Below are 21,371 nucleotides of genomic sequence, written 5' to 3' on the forward strand. Positions count from 1 at the left end.
GCATGCATGGTGTCCTATAAGATTCCAATTATTGCTATTTTCCTCAAAAATTTGGAAAATATTTATGGTGCTTTTGTGAGTTCACCATGGTTCCCTGGGTACCTGGAACACAGTTTAGGAACCATAGGGTTAGAACTCAGTCATATAGCTGCATCTAGCTGCAAGGAGATGAGGAAATAGAATCTTTTTAGTTTTATCTAGTGGCCTTTGCTCTGATGGATTAAATATTTAAATATTAATTTTACATTTCTATTTTCATAGCATTGTCTTATATTCCTGTTGGTAAGTTATTGAAGGGCAGAAGATTATTTCCTTGTAATAATTATAACCATAATAATAGTCTCTATTGAGCACTTAATATGTAATAAGCACTCTACTAAGGTACTTTTCATATACGTTCTCAATCCTCACAATACCTTTTGAGGTAAGTACAAGTATTATTCCTATTATATATATATATGTGGAAACTTCTATTGAGATTAAGTATCTTGTATCAAATCACATAGAAATCAAGTGGGAAAGTAGGATTTGAACCAGGCTGTCTGATTTTAGAATGAACTCTCTTAATCACCATGCTCTTTTACCTTTGATATTTACTGACTACAAAAATGAAGAATAGTATTATATATTTGTATTGGCATTATTTACTCTTCTACCAAATGCTAAAATAGTTAAATGAATACTAACCTTTTATACAATAACTATCTTCAAAGGATGTAGGAATTGAATTCTCACGACATCACTTGAGCAAGCATGAAGGAGAAGAGACTTGTTCAAAATAGTTTGGTGTCAAACTTCTCACATTCTAGTCTGAAATAATACAGACAGAAAAGGGGGAGGACAATATGTATCTCCTTTACCTGCAGGATGCAACAGGAGAACATTTTGTTAATACCTTGACCACTCATTTTTGTTGCAGGAGGTCGAGGGAAAGATGGTGCACCCATCATCACTTTCCCAGAGTTTGTGGGGTTCAAACACATCCCAGAGGAAGACTTTCTGAATGTCATGACCTACCTGACTAGCATCCCCAGGTGAGCTGAACACAGCAGTTTGCTGCCTTCCTAGTCACTGGCTTTATTCTGAATTTCCCATGTGGCAGGGCTGAGTTGAGATGTAATCTTCCCTGAGCACAGCTGACACCAGTATGTAGCTTGGTCAATTTCTCATAACTGTCCATCACAGGCAAGGGTTGGAGGAAGAGTGTAGAAAATAATGGTGAATGAGTGTTTTGGCTCTGGTGTGCACATAGGAGGCACTTAGTAAACATTGTTGAGTGAATGAAACATTGATTGAAGAGCCAATGCCGACCTGTCCCTTCAGATTCATTGCTCTGGATTAAGGTGATTCTGGCTTTCTGGAGCCTGTAATCTGGGACATATAGCCATTTGCTCAAGGAGGTCAAGCCATTTTAGGAGTTAATTTAGTTTATCTCATCCAAATAAGGAATTTTGGGGCAGATTTTATACCTGTCCTATGCAGATGGAGAAATTAAGGCAGAGAGTGAGGAAGCAAAGGCCAGGAGTAAAAACTGTGCTGATAGCTGAGACCCTGACAAAGATGTTTTTGGATCTGCTGTGTCCACAGTCTCTAACCCAGGCCTCATACCTTTATTTGGTTGAGTCAGTAAATACCCAGGCCTCCAGGGAGTGTGTGTGTGTGTGTGTGTGTGTGTGTGTGTGTGTGATAGAGTTCATATTGGTGACAGCCATTTCACAGACAAAGATTGAGCTGGGAGTGGGGTTCAGACCTATGTCTTAGTGTGGTGACCACTCTCCAGCCCAGGAAGCCCTGCCCTCCATGGGGTTATAGTGCTTATGAGATCATCTCTCACCTAACTGCCGTGAGGTTAGGCCATGTGTGTGCTGTTTAGCTTATCTTCTGTGTGCCTCATGGGATTTTGAGGTCAACACCATCTTTGTGATTGAAAGCCATCCGGTGTTTCATCCCACCTGTGGGAGATGAGGCAGTTGCATTGTTTGCTTTAACCAAACCCACTCTAAAAGAATTTTTTTTGTTTTTTGTTTTTGCTTGTTATCATTCTTGTTTCTTCAGAGAAAGCAAGGGATTTTTTTTAAATGCACTTCTTCAAAGTTTAGTGCTTAAATTATATTTCACCAGTTCCTTTCCTTCCTTCCTTTGATCTCTGAATATGGTGTATATTACTCAGACATGTGAGGGTTTGAGGTTTTATTGGCTTAAAGGAAGGATGCTGTATGGCTCTGGGCTGTGCTCATGTGGTTCTCTCTACTGAGCACTTTTTCCACCCTTCTTGACTTGGCTAACTTCTACACATTCATCAGCCCTTAATCTGATCTCATTTCTTTAAGGACTCCTTCTCTGATTTCAGTTCTGCTTCTCACAGACTCTTCATTTCCGTAGACTCCTGAGCTTACCTCTTTTATAACCCCATAGTATATGGAAATTATTTCTGCATTTCTTGTTAGGCTGAGCAGCTCAAGTAGGGGCCAATGCTTTTGTTTTATTTTCTTTTTTTCCACCTTGTATCTCTAGCCCTAGCACAGTACCCAGCACATAGTAGGTTCTCAAGAAGTATCGTTGATGGAATTTCCAGTACCGATATAATTCATTTCAATCAAAAAGTATTTCTTATAGGGTGAGAAAGAGGCTGTTGACAAAAAGGAGGGGAACCCCAGTCCTCAACTGCTGCCTTTACCTCCTTGGCTTATAGGGAATTAGACTTGGTTTCCCTCTTTGGCTCAATTGCATTCTAAGAAACCCATCAGTTTAGCAACTTTTCCTCCCATGGTGAGCAGCAAAGGAAGGGGTACACAGGGAGGTGGGCAACAGGTAGAAGTGGCCCCTCATTCTCTGATTTGTTTTAAATTCACTGTCTAATTTTACTGACTCCTTGGATGCAGTCATATGCTAAACAAAATGGGTGGTTTTCATCTTGTGCTTGCAGTGTTGTCTGAGTCACAGTGAGGAACATACCCTGAGTGCCATCTGAACCAGTGTAGAGAGAAGCACTGAGGGGCAGGACCCCTATCTCCCAGATGGAGAAGACAAGATACGACAAAATAAGGGACAAATGCTTTGGCCTGGTGTCTTTTTCCTTCTCTAATGTTCCTTACATCATTTCTTATAAATAAGGAGTTTTTCCCTTTCCTAGAATGCTGTTAGTCTCTTGAGAAAGAATAGTTGTCTGACCAGTTATTCACCTTTCCTCTTCCTGGCATTTGCTCATACCCCACTTGCTGCCCCACCCCTGTTTCTTTCAACATAAAACAGAGACAATGGGTAAGAAGGCCCAAAAAGAGAATTGTTCCACTTCAGACTCCAAAGAATGAAACCACCCTTGTTTCTTTTATGATTCCTATGTATCACAATATGTATCTTATAGTGGTTACCAGGCAACAGAGCCTTTCCCAGGTTACAAAATATTTTACAGGCATTAGGGCTCATGACACAGAACAAGGAAGAATTGATGCACTTGAAGAGGAGGATGGCAGGATACCCAGGGCAGGGAAAGGATATCTCTGTGCTTGAAATTAATAAGGACCTCTCACTGTGGCTGGGTTGGGTGAGTGCAGAAAGCTTCCTGCAGCCGCTCATTCTTCACCAGATCTTTGCTAAGTGCCAACAGGGTGGTTGGTGCTGTTAGGTGCTATAAAGGACCAACGAGGCCAGGATACAGTATCTTGAACCTCAGGAAGTTCATAGGACTCATAGGACAGAGTCATAGGACTCTGTGGTCATGGTATTTTGTGACATGTGCAAAACAAAGTGCTATAGATAAACAAAAAGAGAGAAGAATCACTTCAGACAGGAAAAACAAGGAAAGCTTTAGGAAGAAATAGCCTTGAAAGATAGGTAAGAATTCCACAGGTAGATATGGAAGGCCACATTCCAGAGAGAGAGAATAGGGTGGCATTTAGGAGTTTGGACACAGCCCAAGTCTGGAGTGAAATCCACATTCTACTGCTCACTAGCTGTGCTATCTGGGACAAAACACTTGGCTTCTATTTCCAATATCCCCTGAGTTTTGAAGTTTTAAATGGAGTATGTTTGGGGAATTATAGACCATGCACATTGATCAGAACAGAGCAAGGCTCCTTTTCACATAGTACTGAGAAATGAGAGCTGGAAAGACATCTGGAAACAGACAAGGCAAGGCCTTTTCCACCAAGTTAAGGAGTTTAGACATAGTGGGAAGAGGCTGTGGGACATTTTGAGGAGAATGACAACCAGATTAATCTGCTGGTGGTGTGCAGGGTGGGTCAGACAGAGCCAGGAAAAGGAGGCAGGGAGACTGATAAGGGGCTTCTACCCTGGGACAGATACAAAGTGAAGGGGAGTGAGCTTGCTTGATAGCAGGACTGGGTAGAAAAGAATGGACAGGAAGGACAGGCATTGGAGTTGGTAAGGGTTTAGGTAGGGCAGAGTGAGAAACTGCTGATGGTGCTTGGTGTTAGGGTTCATATCACAGATCTTACTGCTTGTTTGGGCATGTGGAATTGAGCCCTCATTTTGATTTTGTTAGTCTCATCTTGTTTTATTTTTTTTTATTTTATATTTTTAAAAGATTTTATTTATTTATTCATGAGACAGAGAGAGAGAGAGAGAGAGAGAGAGAGGCAGAGACACAGGCAGAAGGAGAAGCAGGAGAAGCAGGAGAAGCGGGCTCCATACAGGGAGCCTAATACGGACTCGATCCCAGGTCTCCAGGATCAGACCCTGGGCTGAAGGTGGCGCTAAACCACTGAGCCACGCGGGCTGCCCTCATCTTGTTTGATTTTGCTTTTTTGCCTGGCTCTTCCTTACCAAAAATATGCTAGGACAGTGGTTCCCATCTTAGCTGCACATTAGGGGAGTTTTGTTTTTTTTTTTAAGGATTTATTTATTTATTTAAAAATTTAAAAAAAAAATTTAAAAGATTTTATTTATTTATTTGAGAGAGAGAGAGAGGGAGAGACAGAGAGAGAGAGTGTGTGTGTGTGAGCATGGAAGGTGGGGGGAGGGCTAGAGGGAGAGAGGCAAACAGATTCCTTATTGAGCAGGGAGTTCAACGTGGGGGACTCCATCCCAGGATCCTGAGATCATGACCTGAACATAAGTCAGACTCTTAACCAACTGAGCCATCCAGGTGTCCCTTATTTATTTGAGAGAGTGAGAAAGAGAAAGAGAGTGAGAGAAGGCCTGCATGCAAGTGCATGCACAAGTGAGGGGAGGGGCAGAGGGAAAGAGAATCTCAAGCAGACTCTGCACTAAGCGTGGAGACCTATGCAGGGCTCAATCCCATGACCCATGAAATCATGTATGACCTGAGCTGAAACCAAGAGTTAAACACCTGAGTGAGCCACTCAGGTGCTGTAGGATCATTCGGGGAGTTAAAAAAATCCTGATGTCCAGACTAGAACTCAGACTAATTAAATCGGAATTTTTTTTTCGGGGTGGAACTGGGCTTCTGTAGTGCTGAAAGCTCCACAGGTGATTCCAGGGTGCAGCCAAGGGTGGGACTCACTGTGCTAGGTGCTGACAGGGAGACACAGTGAGGAAAGGGAAGAGGTATTTGAGTTGTGAGGAAGAAAATGTGGAATCAGGCTTAGCTTTTGGATGAGATGTGGTAGCAGGTCGTGTGGGGAAGTTGAAAGACAGAGAGGACACTACCCAAAATTTTACTTTTGTTTTCACAGTTCTGTATTTCTTTTCCTTAAATGCAATATAAGCAAAAATTATATTTCCTGAGTTTCCCTGACTCTGTAATTTCTTTGTGAGTTACATGTAGTGCATAACTATTGAATTAGAAATCTTCCCACATGGATCTGATGCTCTTGAAATATATATGACTGTATCATTGCCACATCACCCTGTTTCCAGTAATAGCCGAGGGCCGACTTTAGCCTATCAGGTACTGTCTGCTATGTGTCTATACTACTAAGGGTTTTCAGAATCTAATAAACAAGAGCAGGATAATTCTAGGGGTTAGTTTCTCAGAGGTATTATGTAAGATATTGTCACTTAAAACATATCTCCTGTGGCTACAGATTGTAGCCAAGTGGTTGGCAAAGGCCTTGGTAAAACATTCTGAACAACTAAGATGGTCAGCTATTTTTAGATCACAGTTGTTTTTCTCAAAATCAATATTTGTATAACTAAGAATATATTTTTATTACTGAATTACTCTATTCAATTTCTTTGTTTTACTCACAGTTCTGAGTTCATTATTTGAAAGGGGTTGGAGAAAGTACTTTTATTAGACAGTATAAGTTATATTGTGTAACAGTGGGAATTATATGATTATTTACTGTTTCTAAAGGGTTTATAATGAATCTGTTGAGAGGTCTGTTTATGTTTGATGAATTCTCTATGTCCATTTTCCTCCTGATTAATAGTCTGTTTATGTTTGATGAATTCTCTATGTCCATTTTCCTCCTGATTAATAGCCTGATTAATAGTCTTTGAAACGAGTCATATCCTCATTAATGATATGCTGTCTGATAGAATGTTATCTTTAGGAAAGGAGGGGAGAAGGACACTGTTACCATTCGCCTTGTGAATTATAATGAGAGTTGCTCCTTTGTATTAAAAAACTGAGTGAGATTGTAACAGTTTGTCAGCTTTAGAAACCAGCCCTACAACAGAAGTGAATTCAATCTGAGCCTCTTACTGTTATGAAGGCAGTAGAAAAGCCCCTGTTTTTAAGTGGCTTTGAATGGCATTAATTGAAAAAGTGCTGCTTTGATTGAGTGGCAAGAATCTGTGGAATTACTTCCCAGAGTCAGGGAGATGGAACATTCGTTTGACCTCTAAGGATAGAAGTCTAGGGTGGGAAGTTTTGTTGGCCTGCAGCATTGCGCAAGGTGGGTGAATTTGTTTCAGCCCTCAGGAGGGATGCTTTGAGAGGCCAGATCTTAGACACCTAGCTAAGGGTCAAAACTAGAGAGAACCCCATGGATTTGTTATGAATAAATGGTGACACTGGTAAGAAAGTCTTAAGTGCCAAGAGAATTTGAATGAACTATTCTGGGGAGCAGAAAAAAATTTAATATGCTAGATCCCGTCCTCTGTGTAAGAGCTGAGTCTGATGGCATTTCTTACCAGTAGGATGACCTAGTGTGTGTATAATGGCTTTTCTTTTTTCACTTGCTTTAGAATATCCTTACTATCCTGTTTTGTGTCACCTGTCCAGTTCAGATAGGAGCTCACTTTGCCTTTTCTGATTATGCTCAATTTAGGTTTCTTTCTTTTTTTTTTTAAGAGTTTTATTTATTTATTCATGAGACACACACACACACACACACACACACACACACAGAGGCAAAGACACAGGCAGAGTGAGAAGCAGGCTCCATGAGGGAGCCCGACGCGGCACTCGATCCCGGGACTCCAGGATCATGCCCTGGGCTGAAGGCGGCACTAAACCGCTGAGCCACCCGTGTGTCCCATCAATTTCGGTTTCTTTAGACATTCAAAGCACAGCCTCTTGCTTGAATTTATGGGTGCTAGTGGTTGTAAATATCTGGAATTTGGCCTTAGTGGTATTATCAAATATATATATTATATAAATATATATATAATATATATATTTTAAAGATTTTATTTATTTATTCATGAGAGACCGAGAGAGGCAGAGACATAGGCAGAGGGAGAAGCAGGATCCCCATGGGGAGCTGGATGCTGGACTCAATCCTGGAACCCTGGGATCATGAACTGATCCAAAGGCAGACGCTCAACCACTGAGCCACCCAGGGGCCCCCTGAATGTTGCTTTTTAAAAATCAACTCATCATGCCTTCCACCAGTCATTATGTGGTGGAATTACATGGCTCTTTACTATATATTACTTGCTATTTTAAGGGATCCTGAGAATGATGGGGGAGGAGGATTCAGTCAGTCTATAATATCTTTTAAAGGACTCTAGACATTAATAACCGAAATACCTTTCTGACTGAATAATCTTTACAACTTCACTGGGATGATAAACAGTGAATTAAATTTAGTAGTGATGTCTAATTAGTATTATCAGTCAGAATATTGTAGGTTAATGGTTATCAAACTTTTTCTGGAAAGAACCAGAGAGTAAATATTTTAGGCTTTGTAGGCCGTATGATCTCCGCCTCAATTACTGAACTCTGCTTTTGTTGCTCAAAAGCAAATAGAGATAATATATAAACCAAACGAGTGTGGCTGTGTTGCAATAAAACTCCACAAAATGGGTGTGGCATGAACTTGGCACATAGACTGCAGTTTGTTGGTCCCTGGTCTAAATTGGTTATTCTCAGATATTAGCACACATCAGAGTCATTTGGGGGACTTGTTAAGGCACAGATTGCTGGTCTTGCTCCAGAGTTTCTGATTCAATAGGTTTCGGCAAAGCCAAATAATATTCATTCCTAGTAAGTTTCCAGGAGATGCTGCTGCTGCTGTGGTCTGAGGACCACACTTTGAGAACTATCTGCGTTCACAAAGATGGATATTAAGCCCTGGTAGAAGAAAGAAAACTTGAATAAATATACATAGCTGGTGAAAAATAAAGCTTAGGACTTAAATTTCCTGGCTCCTGGCACAGTGCTATTTCCGCCACAACAAAAGTTTTCAGAGAATGTTATGGTAGTGATCTCCATGGTGCTAATTTACATATTTATGTTTTTATTTTTAAATTTATCATCTTTAGACAATATCTTGTGATTTTTTTTGTTATGAAAAATGACTTTGCATACTTCTTTGCATGCTTCTCTGTTCCATTTCACCCCCTAATTTTTGTTACTTGCATTGCTATTCTTAGATCATGTCATAGTTACTATGATAAATTTAAAGAACACAGTTAGCTTCTGTCTGGTCATCCAGCAACCTTAGATAATATCTGTTGATTTTCTACTATACATTTCCATCTTTCTTTGCTCTCTCTCGTCCTTCAAATTCTTTCACATACATACCACTTTCTTTCAGCTGGTAAAACATATATTTTACACTTTTACTATACGTGGATTTTTTTCTTTGACTATAGGTTGATTCTAAATCACAGAAATCAGTACAATGCATTTATATATGTAATATAGTCAGACTCCAGAGTGAGAAATGTAGTCCTATGTCATTAAACGTGTTTCACTTAAAGGAGTGCTGCATGTGTTAAAGTAAAATGGGTTCTCTTTTGTAAAAATCCATCAGTGGCTCAAAATCATGCCACCATTTAATTCATTTCAGACTCAGGCCATGAATTTTATTTATATACCTTTTCCCTTGACATTTTTAAATTGCCTTTCTTTTTTTATTTATAGAGTAGCATATATCTATACTGTATTATTAATATCTTGCAGGTTTTTTTATCACAGAATTTATGTAATACATATTTTTTTTTTCTTGGAAGACTGTTTTTGAGGCCATCTGGCCTTCCCTAATAATTCAGGATGGCTGCTGTCTGAACCTGCTCCCACATGTCAACCTGAGATTGCTTTTTATTTTATTTCTGGGAAGGTTGTTCCTTCTTTTTCCTTAATTATTATTATTATTTTTTTTACTGAAGTATAGTTGACACACAATGTTATATTAGTTTCAAGTGTACTACATAGTGATTTAGTTTTCACTGGAAAACTCTCAAGTTGTTTCTTTTTCAGAAAAAGTGTATGGTAAGTGAATCTTAAAAGATTTTGAATGTCAGAAAATGGCTGCATTTTGTCCTCACACTGATTGGCAGTTTGTCTCAGTATGGAATTTTTTATGTAAAATAACAATGATGCATTGGTTTTCTTAAAAAGATTTTATTTAAAAAAAAAGAAAGATTTTATTTATTCATGAGAGACACACAGAGAGAGGCAGAGACATAGGCAGAGGGAGAAGCAGGCTCCCTGTAGGTTGCCCTTTGTGGGACTCCACCCCAGGACCCCGGGATCATGACCTGAGCCAAAGGCAGGTGCTCAACCACTGAGCCACCCAGGCACCCCCCCCCCTTTTTTTTTTAAAGCAGAAAGCAACCTTGTTACTTTTAAAAAAATGATTTATTTATTTGTGTTAGAAAGAGTGTGAGCAGGGGGAGAGGTAGAAGGAAAGGCAGATAATCTCAAGCAGATTTGGTGCTGAGTGTCAAGCCAGAACATGGGACTCTATTCCAGAACCCTGAGATCATGACCTGAGCAGAAACCAAGAATCAGTCATCCAATCGACAGCCACCCAGGCACCCCATGATGCATTGATTTCTAGCAGCCAGTGTTGTTGATAACAAGGCTGTTCTTTCTCACATCTGAGTCTCATTCCTTCATAGGTGAGCTGTTTCTTTCCATAGGGGTTTTTTTTTTCTTTGTTTTGCAAGTTTGATTTCAAACTTTTTCTTTCATTCTACTGGGCCTTTGAATAGGAGGTTCAAGTCTGTCTTAGGGTTAGAATTTTTTATTTATTTTTTTAAAATCTATTTATTAAAAAAATTTTTTCCCTCCAAGTCTGTATTCTGCTGCTTCTAGAACTCAGATTAGAGGGATATTGTATCTTCTGAATCTCTCTTCTGTGTCTTTAACTTTTCTCTCATATTTTCCAACTTTTATCATTTCAGTTTTTTAAGCAATCTCTATGTCCAAAGTGGGGCTGGAACCCACAACCCTTAGATCAAGAGTCACATGCTTCATTGACTGAGCCAGCCAAGTGCTCCTCGTTTTAAATATATATATATATGTGTATGTGTGTGTGTATATGTATATATATATATATAATATGTGTGTATATGTATATGTGTATATATAATATGCATGTGTGTGTGTATATATACATCTATATATCTATATATCTGTGATGTATGCTGCATATATTTTCTCTCACCTTTTTATTGTCCTTGCACTTAGCTTGGGATGTTTTTTGCCATGCAGAATTTTTATATCATTAAGTGTATCAATGTTTCTTTTATTGCATCTAGATTTTGAATCATTGTCAGAAAACTTTCCTATACCTACATTACAGGGGGAGTTCACCCAGGCTTTCTTATAATTCAATGTGATTTCATTGTTTACAGGTAGTTCTGATGCACTGGGTATTTATTTTTGTGTGTAGTATGACGTATCGGAAGAGGTTTATCTTTTTCCAAATGGCTCTCCTGTTACCCTGATACCACCAATTTTAAGAGTTCATCTTTGTCTCAATGATTTGAGAGTTAATTGGTTTGTCTCTGCATAACTGAATAACACACTATTTTACTTATAGAACAAGTTTAATATCTGATAGGATTAATTTCTTTTCTCCTGCTGGCCCTGTAAGCTTTATCTATTTTTTTCATGTTTTTCTAAGTGTTCTTTCTTGTTTTCTTTATATGTATCTAGCTCCATTAAAAAAAAAAAAGAAGCTTGTTGGTCTTTTCATTGGGACTTTGTTAAATTTATAAATTAACTTAGGGAAAAGTGACATAAAATCATATCATCAGGAAGATGAAAAGTCTTTCCATTTGTTAAAATCTACTTTTGTGTCTTTCAGGAGTGTTTAAAATTTCCCTGATGTAGTTTTGTACACTTATTGTTAAGTTTATTCCTAAGTATTTTATCATTTATTGCTACTGTGAATGAGATCTCCCTACCATTATATCTGTTAACCAGTAATTTTATTTCCTTACTATCTTTATTAGATTTAGGTATCAATGCCATTCTTGCTTCATAAATAGTATTTTGATGTTTTCTTTCAATTTTTAAGCTCTCTCTCTCTCTTTTTTTTTTCTTTTCTTTTCTTTTTTTTTTTTTTTTTTTGTGGCATTGGGACTTTATGTTTCCTGATGATTTGAATTCCTCTCTGAAATTTCTTGGTGAATCTGAGCCTTGATAGCTTTCTCTATTTCCTCAATGGAAATTGGTCTATTTAAAATGTATATATCTAATGAGATCAATTTTGGTAAATTATATTTTCCTAGGAAATTGTTCATGCCTTGGTTTCTGTGTTTATTTGTGTAGAGGTATACAAAGTAGTTTCTTGGAAATTTAAAGTTTCCTGTGTTTCAGTGATTATTTTCCTTTTGCTATTTTTTTAGTTTGTATACCTATGCTTTGTTCTTTTTCCCCCTCCTTGATTAAGTTAGCTAAGTGGCTTATTTATTTATTTTGTTAATTAAAAAATTTATTAATTAGATCTATTGCATTCCTTTTCTCTACCTTATTCATTCTATCTTTATCTTTTTTTTAAATTCTGCCTTTATTCTTAATACATTCTTCCTTGTGCTTTCTTTTGGTTTTTCTTTATTTTTTCTCATTTTTGAATTGAAAAGTAAATTTATTTTCATTCTTTCATTTTATTGATATAAACATTTAAGGTTATGAGTTTTCTCTGAACATGAAATGTATTGCATAGATTCTGATATGTAGTATTTTTATTATCATTATATTTTAGAAATTATGTAATTGTATTTCATATTTCCCCCTACTGAAGAGTTGTTTAATAGAAGGTTTTCAGGTTTTGTTTTGGTTTTTGGTTTTTGGTTTTTTTTGGTCCTATATCATGACGAATTTTTGTGGATGTTTCATGTGTGCTTGAGAAGATGAATCCTCTCTTATCAGGATGTAAAATTTAATACATATCCACATATTCCTTATTGATAATATTGGTTAGATCTTCTGTAACTTTATTGACATGTCTATTTATTCTGTCTCATGTTGAAACTGGTGTATTAAAATCTCCTATGTAAAATGTATTTCTGTCTCCTACCTCCTGTAGATTCTGCTTTAAAAAGCTGGTTAGTAGGATATTAGGAGCATAGATATTTATACCTATTATGTCTCCATTGTGAATTGTGACTTTCAGCATTAAAAGGTGTTTCTGATTATAGTTAATGGTTTATGGCTTGAATTCTATGTTGATATCAAGACTGAAACCCCTTGCTTTTTTTCCCATTTGCCTACTATACATTTTTAAAAAGATTTATTTATTTATTTGAGAGAGAGAGAGAGGGAGAAAGAGAGGACACAAGCAGGAGGGTTAGAGGGAGAGGGAGAGAGAATCTCAAGCAGACTCTTCACTGAGTGTACAGCCCCACGTGGGGCTTGGTCTCACAACTCTAAGATCATGACTTGGGCTGAAACCAGGAGTCAAATGCTTAACTCAACTGAGCCACCCAGGCACCTCAGCCTAGTATACTGTTGCCAATTCCTTTATTTTTGGCCTTTCTGACTTTGTTCTAGATCTGTTTCTTAGATACAGTATATAGGTCTTACTTTGTGAATCAAATTGAAAATCTTTTTCTTAGATTAGGTGAATTAAGCCCATTTATGTATATTGATATGATTGTTATACTTGGTCTTAATTTTGTCATTATTTTGTAAGTACTAAATGTATTATGATATATTTATTGTATTTCTCTAGTGATAGGTTTTCTTTGCTTTTTTTAATTTAACTTCTTTTGGTATTTAGGAAGATTTGTGATTTCTGTCCTCATATTTATGTCTTTTTTAGTGCTCTTAGTCTCTGTTTTTTTTTTTTTATTTTAAAGATTTTATCCACTTATTCATAATAGACACAGAGAGAGGCAGAGACATAGGCAGAGGGAGAAGCAGGCTCCTCGCAGGGAGCCAGATGTGGGCTCTATCCCAGAACTGCATGATCATGACCTGAGCTGAAGGCAGACACTCAACTGATTGAGCCACCCAGGCACTGCTCTTTCCATCTTTTGACTTGCCTTATTTCTATATATTATTCTCCCACTATGTTTAACATTAAGCCTGCCATTAAGTATGTTAAATTAATCCTTTGCTAAAACTTCCTCAAATTATCTTGATTCAATGGAAGTCATTCTTTCCTAGATTCTTCAAAAAGGGGGCTCACAGGTACAGAATGAGTTTTTGTATGTTTATAACTTTTTCTATTGCCTTATCATTTGAAAGCCAGCTTGTCAGGATATAAAATTTTTGGTTCATACTTTTTGTTCATAAGTTATTCTAGAATACTATTCTGTTCTTTCCATGATTTGTTTATCATTTTTGGGAAGTATAATGCCTGTCTGTTTCTGTTGGTCTGGTAAATTATTTGATCTTTTTCCTGGAGGTACTAAGAATTTTTATTTTATCCTTAAAGCCTAACCATTTTACGAGGATGGATCCCAGAGTTGATTGTTTCAAATCAGTTTTCCTGGGTCTTGCTAGATACTTTTAGGTTTATGCAGAGTCAGGTCTTGTTTTATTTTTGGAACGTTTTGGGTTATGCTTGTGAATATGTGAATATTATCTGTGTTCCTTTGTTTTATTTTTAGTCTTTAGAGACTCCAGTTATAAGTATGTCGATTCCTTTTTGTCTGGCTTCCATTTCAACCACTTTCTTTTTCACTTTTTTTTTTTTTTTACTATATTCATTTTCATCTGTCTGTTTTATATTATTCACAGCCCCTTATTAAACTTTTGTTTAGATATAAATATGTTATCCCTTGAGTATCTTACAGTTTAGACTATATTTCTTAAATGGTTTTATCTTTTCTTTTTGTTTGTTCAACTTCAGTCAGCTCTTATTTTATTTCTTCTTCTCCTGATATAGTAAAAGAAAAAATCCATTATTGTTCTTGGTTTTTGAGTTTCTGATTTAAGGTTCTCCTCCATACCCATGTTTGTTTCTAGACATGTAATTCAGTTTGGAGAGGTACATAATAGTTTTTGTTGTTGTTGTTGCTTCTTTTGGTTAGTGGCTAATTTTTTCAAGAAATTTTCATCACCTGAAAAGTTTTTTTAAATAGATTTTATTTTTTTTACAGCAGTTTTAAGTTCACAGCAAAATTGAGTAGAACTTTCAGAGATTTCCCAAATACTTGCTGCCCTCCCCCTCCCCCACACGTTGGAAGAGCCAACTTCCCTATTAACACCTCACACAGAATGGTATATTTACTTAAGTGACTGAGCTGCCCAATGCCCCTAATTTACAATTCCTTAATTATATATGTTGTTAAATATCTCCTCATATGCTTATTTTCTATGTTTATCTTTTTTTGTGAGGTGTCTATTTTCTTTATTGCCTGGTTTTTAATTGGGGTATTTATTTTCTTAATGTTGAGTTTTAAAAGTTTTTTGTATATTTTGGATAACAGTTCTTTATCATATATGTGTTTTGTAAGTATTTTCTTCCAATTGTGGCTTATCTTCTCATTCTCTCTCTTTTTTTTATTGGAGTTCAATTTGCCAACATATAGCACATCACCCAGTGCTCATCCTCTTCTCATTCTCTTTAAGCTAAAAAAGTTTTTATTCTTATTTGCCCCCCTTATTTATTTATTTAAAGATTTTATTTATTTATTCATGAGAGACACAGAGAGAGAGAGGGGCAGAGACATAGGCAGAGGGAGGAGAAGCAGACTCCGTGCAGAGAGCCTGATGTGGGACTTGATTCCAGGACTCTGGGATCACGCCCTGAGCCAAAGGCAGAGGCTCAACCACTGAGCCACCCAGGTGTCCCCCCGCTTCTTTTAAAGAACTTTTTTATAGATGAATACTGCTTACAACTTTGCATTTAGTGGACATTTTTTGTGGTATGGAGTGGTTTACAAGATTTCTAGTTCAACCATCTTTTGTTAGTATAGCCAAATATAATTGGTTTTTATCAATGGCCTTAAAAAACTAGGGGGAGGGTGGTTAAGGGAAAGGGGTTTATGTTCTTGTTTTTTTGTTTTTGTTTTTGTTTTTTTGGTCTTGTAGAATAATAAATTTTACCTCTTGATTCTTTTTGCCTTTACCACACAGGTACACCTCTGTTTTCATTTCCCTTTTTTCCCCAGATTTGCCTTTTCAAGATTACCTCTTTGAATCCTTCTTTAGTTAGTACCCTGATGTACCAGGACTCTCTTTTCAGTACCTTTGCACATAGGGTGTACTTTTTTCACCCTGGGAGTTGTTTCATATCAATGCCCTCTTCTCTGGACACTCCCTATGTATTAATCAGGGTTCTCCAGACAAAGAACCAACAGGCTATATATATGATGGCTAATTTTATGTGTCATTTTGACTGAGCTGAGGAATGCCCAGATAGCTGATAAAACATTATTTCTGGATGTGTCTGTGAAGGTGTTTCTGGAAGAGAGTAACATTTGGATTCATGAACTAAGTAAAGCAGATTGCCTTCCTCGATGTGGATGGGCATCATCCTATCTATTGCCTGCCTAAAGTAAACAGAAAAGCAGAAGAAAGGTGTGGTGTCTCTCTGCTTGAGCTGAGACATTCATCTTCTCTTGCCCTTGGACATTGGTGCTTCTGGTTCTTGGACTTTTGGACTTAGATCAGGCTTAGACTATTTGCCCCTTCATTCTCCAGCCTTGGACTTGGATTGGGTGACATCTCCAGCTTTCCTGGTTCTCCAGTTTGCATTTGGCAGATCATGGCACTTCTTGGCTTCTATAACTGCATGAGCCAATTTTTTTAAATAATAAATTTATTTTTTATTGGCGTTCAATTTGCCAACATACAGAATAACACCCAGTGCTCATCCCGTCAAGTGCCCCCCTCAGTGCCCGTCACCCATTCACCCCCACCCCCCACCCTCCTCCCCTTCCACCACCCCTAGTTCATTTCCCAGAGTTAGGAGTCTTCATGTTCTGTCTCCCTTTCTGATATTTCCTACCCATTTCTTTTCCCTTCCCTTCTATTCCCTTTCACTATTATTTATATTCCCCAAATGAATGAGACCATATAATGTTTGTCCTTCTCCGATTGACTTATTTCACTCAGCATAATATAATTTTTATAATAAATCTCCTCTTTTGTATATCTATATATACCTTATTGATTCTTTTATCTGGAGATCTCTGATATGTATGTAAATAAATTTATTATAAGATATTGAATCATGTGATTATGGAGACTAAGAAGTCCCACAATCTCCCCTCTGTAAACTGGAAGCCCAGGAAAACCAGTCATGTAGTTTAGAGGCCTGAAAGCCAGAAAGCCAATGTTATAGTTTCCAATCCAACTCTAAAGCCCTGAGAACCAGGAGCACTAAGTGCAGGAGATCAATATCCCAGCTCAACAATCAGACAGAGTGAGAGAGCAAATCCTCCCTTCTACATTTTTGTTCTGTTTAGGCCTTCAATGGATTGGATGATGTCTGCTTACATTGGGGAGGTTAGTTGCTTTACTTTACCAATTCAAATGCTAATATTTTCTGGAAACACTCTCACAGGTGCACTTAGAAGTAATGCTTAACCAGATATTTGGACATCCTGTGATCCAGTCCAGCTAACACATAAAATTAAGTATTATATTCTAGCTCTCTGCAAAGACTTGTAGCAGGTACTCAAGAAATAGCTCTGCTGGAAACTGGTGTCTGGTTTTGTTTTTTGTTTTTTGTTTTTTAATTTTTATTTATTTATGATAGTCACAGAGAGAGAGAGAGAGAGAGAGGCAGAGACACAGGCAGAGGGAGAAGCAGGCTCCATGCACCGGGAGCCTGACGTGGGATTCAATCCCGGGTCTCCAGGATCGCGCCCTGGGCCAAAGGCAGGCACCAAACCGCTGCGCCACCCAGGGATCCCTGTTTTTTGTTTTTTAAATTTATTTATAAGTAGCTTGAAATTTTTAGTGTTCTCTGTTCTAGTTATGCTCAGGACATTAAATTTCTATGACTGTATTTATTCTTTTTATTAATCTGTGTAAAGAGAATGTGTAAAGATTCAGATTTTGCTAAGAGATCCAGAAGTTCCCATCTTTATCATTTTTGATAAATTTTCAGCTTCAAATTACTAATTTTATCATCAGCCATATCATTTTTTGTAAACTCTTATATAAATTTTTAGATACTGGCATTGTCTTAGTCTGGGATACTATGACAAAGTACTATGGACTGAGTGGGTTATAAACAAGAGAAATTTGTTTCTGGAGGCTAGAGATCTGAGATCAGGATATCAGCATGGTAGGTTCTGGTGAGGATCCTCTTCTGGGTTGCAGGCTACCAAATTGTATCCTCACAGGGTAGAAAGAGGGCTTTCTTTTCGTAACTGTCTGTCTTTATAGTATGGACACAGTATCCTTTCAAGTATCTGAGATTACTAATCAGAAAATACAAAAGTATTTTCTGTTTCTTTCATTATTTCTGTTTCTACATTGACTGTTCTGTTTATTTGCTGCAATCTTTCTCCTTGATATTTTGGTTTTATTCATTTCAGAAGGCCTTTGATTGCCTTTCCATATTTATGAATGGAAGTTTATGTTATTAATATAATTGTCTGGCTTGTGTTTCCTTTGCATTGGGTATGGCTGTTTAACCAATGTCCTTATATTTGAATGGCAGGAGAGTAAGGCCACAGTGGGGATGGAGGTCCTATAAACAGATTTCTCTTTAGGGTGCTTGGCTAGGTAGTAGGCGGGGCTTTATTTGTCATAATAGAGTTTTGTCCTGAAGGCAGAGTGTCTTAGTTCATTTTTAGAAAGACCTCCTTTGCATATTCTTCTGAGTCTTTTGTGAGGGCTTGAGTTTCTTCAAGCTCTGCTCTGCTTCCTCCCCATCTTCAAAACTCATAATCTAGGCTCTCTCAGGCAAATATAATTTGTAAAGGAAGGTGTTCTCAAGGCTGCAGAACAACCAACTGCACAACTTTCAGTAACTCCAAGATTGGCCTATATAATGGACATTACCTAGAAGCTTGTTAGAAATGCAGAACCAGGCACCTGGGTGACTCAGTTGGTTAAGTGTGTGCCTTAAGCTCAGGTCTTGATCCCAGGGTCCTAGTATAAGAAAATCTTAAAAAGAAAAGAAAAGAAAAGAAAAGAAATGTGAACCTGGGCCCTCACTCCAGACTTCTTGAATCAGAATTGATATATTAAGATTCTGAGGTGACTGGTGAGGACATTCAAGTTTGAGATATATTGTTGTACATGACACTAATTAATTACTCTGCCTTTCTTGCTTCTGACTGCATCTCCTTCAAGACTGAGACAGTCTTGGAGTCAGATGAAGAAACTCTTAAGATTTTTTCCTATCTTCAGCATTATTAGGAAGAGGAATTCATTCATATCCACAATCCCAAAAAGATCTCATTCTTTTCTAGTGACATTACCTATCTTTGCTTCCTGTGCAGACTATCCTAGATTTTCATTTTCAAATATTTAATATATATTTTAGAAAGTTGTGGTTGTTTCTGTGGAGGAAGTGGAGTGCATAAGACTATCTAGGAGCATTTTATGCAAATACTTTAAAGAATTGCACTTTATCTTATGTCATTATGTACAGTAGACAAACCAAACAATATACTTTGTTCTTATATTTACTCATTCATGATGGATTGTCAAGCTTACAGAGACTTTATTATTGGTCAGTAACATACCTGCTTCTTTTCCCATTAGAAAAAGGGGGGTGGCAGGAGTGGAATTGAAATATGAAAGCTATATAGGAAAGGGGGTGCCCAGGTGGCTCAGTCATTGGGCATCTGACTCTTGGTTTTGGCTCAGGTCATGATTTTGGGGTCTTGAGATTGAGCCCTGTGTCAGGTTCTATACTCAATGTGGAGTCTGCCTGTGATTCTTTCTCCCTCTTCTCTCCCCTTCTGCTCTCCCCATGCTTGCACACCTATACTCTCTTTCTCTCTCTCTCTCTCTCTCTCTCTCTCTCTCTCTCAAATAAATAATAAATAAATAAATAAAATTTAAAAAATAAATATAAATACATAAATAAAATCTTTTTTGGGATCCCTGGGTGGTGCAGCAGTTTAGCGCCTGCCTTTGGCCCAGGGTGTGATCCTGGAGACCCGGGATCGAGTCCCATGTTGGGCTCCTGGTGCATGGAGCCTGCTTCTCCCTCTGCCTATGTCTCTGCCTCTCTCTCTCTCTCTCTCTCTGTGTGTGTGTGTGTGTGTGTGTGACTATCATAAATAAATTTAAAAAAATTAAAAAAAATTATTAAAAAAATCTTTTTAAAAAAGGGAACTATAGAGGAAGGAATATTTGGATGTAGAAACAGGTCACCACATTCTTTGAGCAGCCTGATGGAGATTTTGGTTGGCTTAGAGGCAGTGGATGCATCTGATAGAGCTAGATGGGCATCTTGCAGGGATGTGCAAAGGAATTCCTTCCTTGTTAAGAAATTGAATGAAGTCATTGACTGTGTTTCTTTCTACTATAAAGAGGAAGCCCTCTAAATATTATCTATTCTGTGAATCAGTAGAGCTGATTCTTAAAGTTTCAGCATTCTGTAATTCTGTATTTTTTTAAATTCCCAAATAACCCAAGATCTTTTGGATTTTTAAAATAAATCTTTAAAATTTTTATATAAATTAGGGAAAATTTAAGTTTCAATCTAAACATTTAAGTTTCTGTCATTAAGCTGCAATGATTATTGATGAGTGACCTGTTGTGTTTCATTTGTATCTCTACTTGTATTCCCTCCCATCATTATTTTGAAGCAGATATTATATCACTTCATTTGTTTCAATATGCGTTTCTTTTTAAATTAAATTTTTTTTCCTTTTTTAGAGAGAGGGACTAGAGAGGAGCAGAGGGTGAGGGGAGAGAGAGAATCTTAAGCAGGCTCCATGCCCAGCTTGGAGCCTGACTCAGGGCTCAATCTCACAACTCTGAGATCATGACCTGAACTGAAATCAAGAGTCAGATGCCTAATTGATTAAGCCACCCAGGCACCCCTCACTGTACATTTCTAAAAGACTCTTTAAAATATAATACCACCATCACATCACATCACATCACATCACATCACATCACATCATGAACTATATACCCTAATGTTACCAAAGAAGTTAGTCAGTTTTTGTATTTCTCTAAATATATATTTTTTTAAACTTTGATTTGGGATACAACAAAGGGGGTAGGGTGAGTACATTGCCATTTGCTGTTCTATAGATTCTCCCTCTTTCTTTCACCCAAGAGCCTTTAGTGTTTCTCATGCACTGTTTGCTGGCTTTCCTGTGCAGCAGTAGCACACCTGACTCTCCTGCTTGATTTGGGCAGGGATTTGCCATTCTCATCAAGAGAATACGAGCGTCCCAGCCTCCAGTTCATTTTATTTTATATTTATCTATTTAAAATTTTTTTATTCCAGTAAATTTGGCATACAGTGTTATATTAGTTTCAGGTGTACAATATAATAATTCAACAATTTCATACTTTACTCAGTGCTCATCATGGTAAGTGTACTTTTGATTCCCATCACCTATTTCACCCATCCCCCCACTCACCTCACCTCCAGCCATCCATCAGTTTATTCTCTGTATCTTAAGAGTCTTTTTTTTTTTTTAGTGGTTTTTTTTTAAGATTTTATTTATTTATTCATGAGAGACAGACAGAGAGAGAGAGAGAGAGGCAGAGACACAGGCAGAATGAGAAGCAGGTTCCATGCAGGGAGCCCGATGTGGGACCCGATCCTGGGTCTCCAGGATCAGGCCCTTGGCTGAAGGCGGCGCTAAACCGCTGAGCCACCCAGGCTGCCCTGTATTTTAAGAGTCTTAATTTTTGGTTTGTCTCTTTTTTTTTTCTT

The 21,371-nt window shown here is 37.6% G+C and overlaps 1 protein-coding gene across 4 annotated transcripts in view; it reads left to right on the plus strand.

The window, feature by feature from the left end:
- The window catches only part of MCF2L2 (MCF.2 cell line derived transforming sequence-like 2), a 236,435-nt gene that overhangs the window by 40,271 nt on the left and 174,793 nt on the right, over positions 1-21,371 (plus strand). For 3 of the 4 annotated variants that reach the window (XM_026007237.2, XM_026007235.2, XM_026007236.2), the window contains exon 3: positions 920-1,034. The exons of the other annotated variant lie outside the window; for it this stretch is intronic. In XM_026007237.2, the coding sequence (XP_025863022.1) occupies positions 920-1,034 (115 nt within the window). The remainder of the gene's footprint in view (positions 1-919; positions 1,035-21,371) is intronic. 4 annotated transcript variants of the gene reach the window in all.

This window comes from Vulpes vulpes, chromosome 3 (assembly GCF_048418805.1).
Source record: "Vulpes vulpes isolate BD-2025 chromosome 3, VulVul3, whole genome shotgun sequence".
NCBI lineage: Eukaryota > Metazoa > Chordata > Mammalia > Carnivora > Canidae > Vulpes > Vulpes vulpes.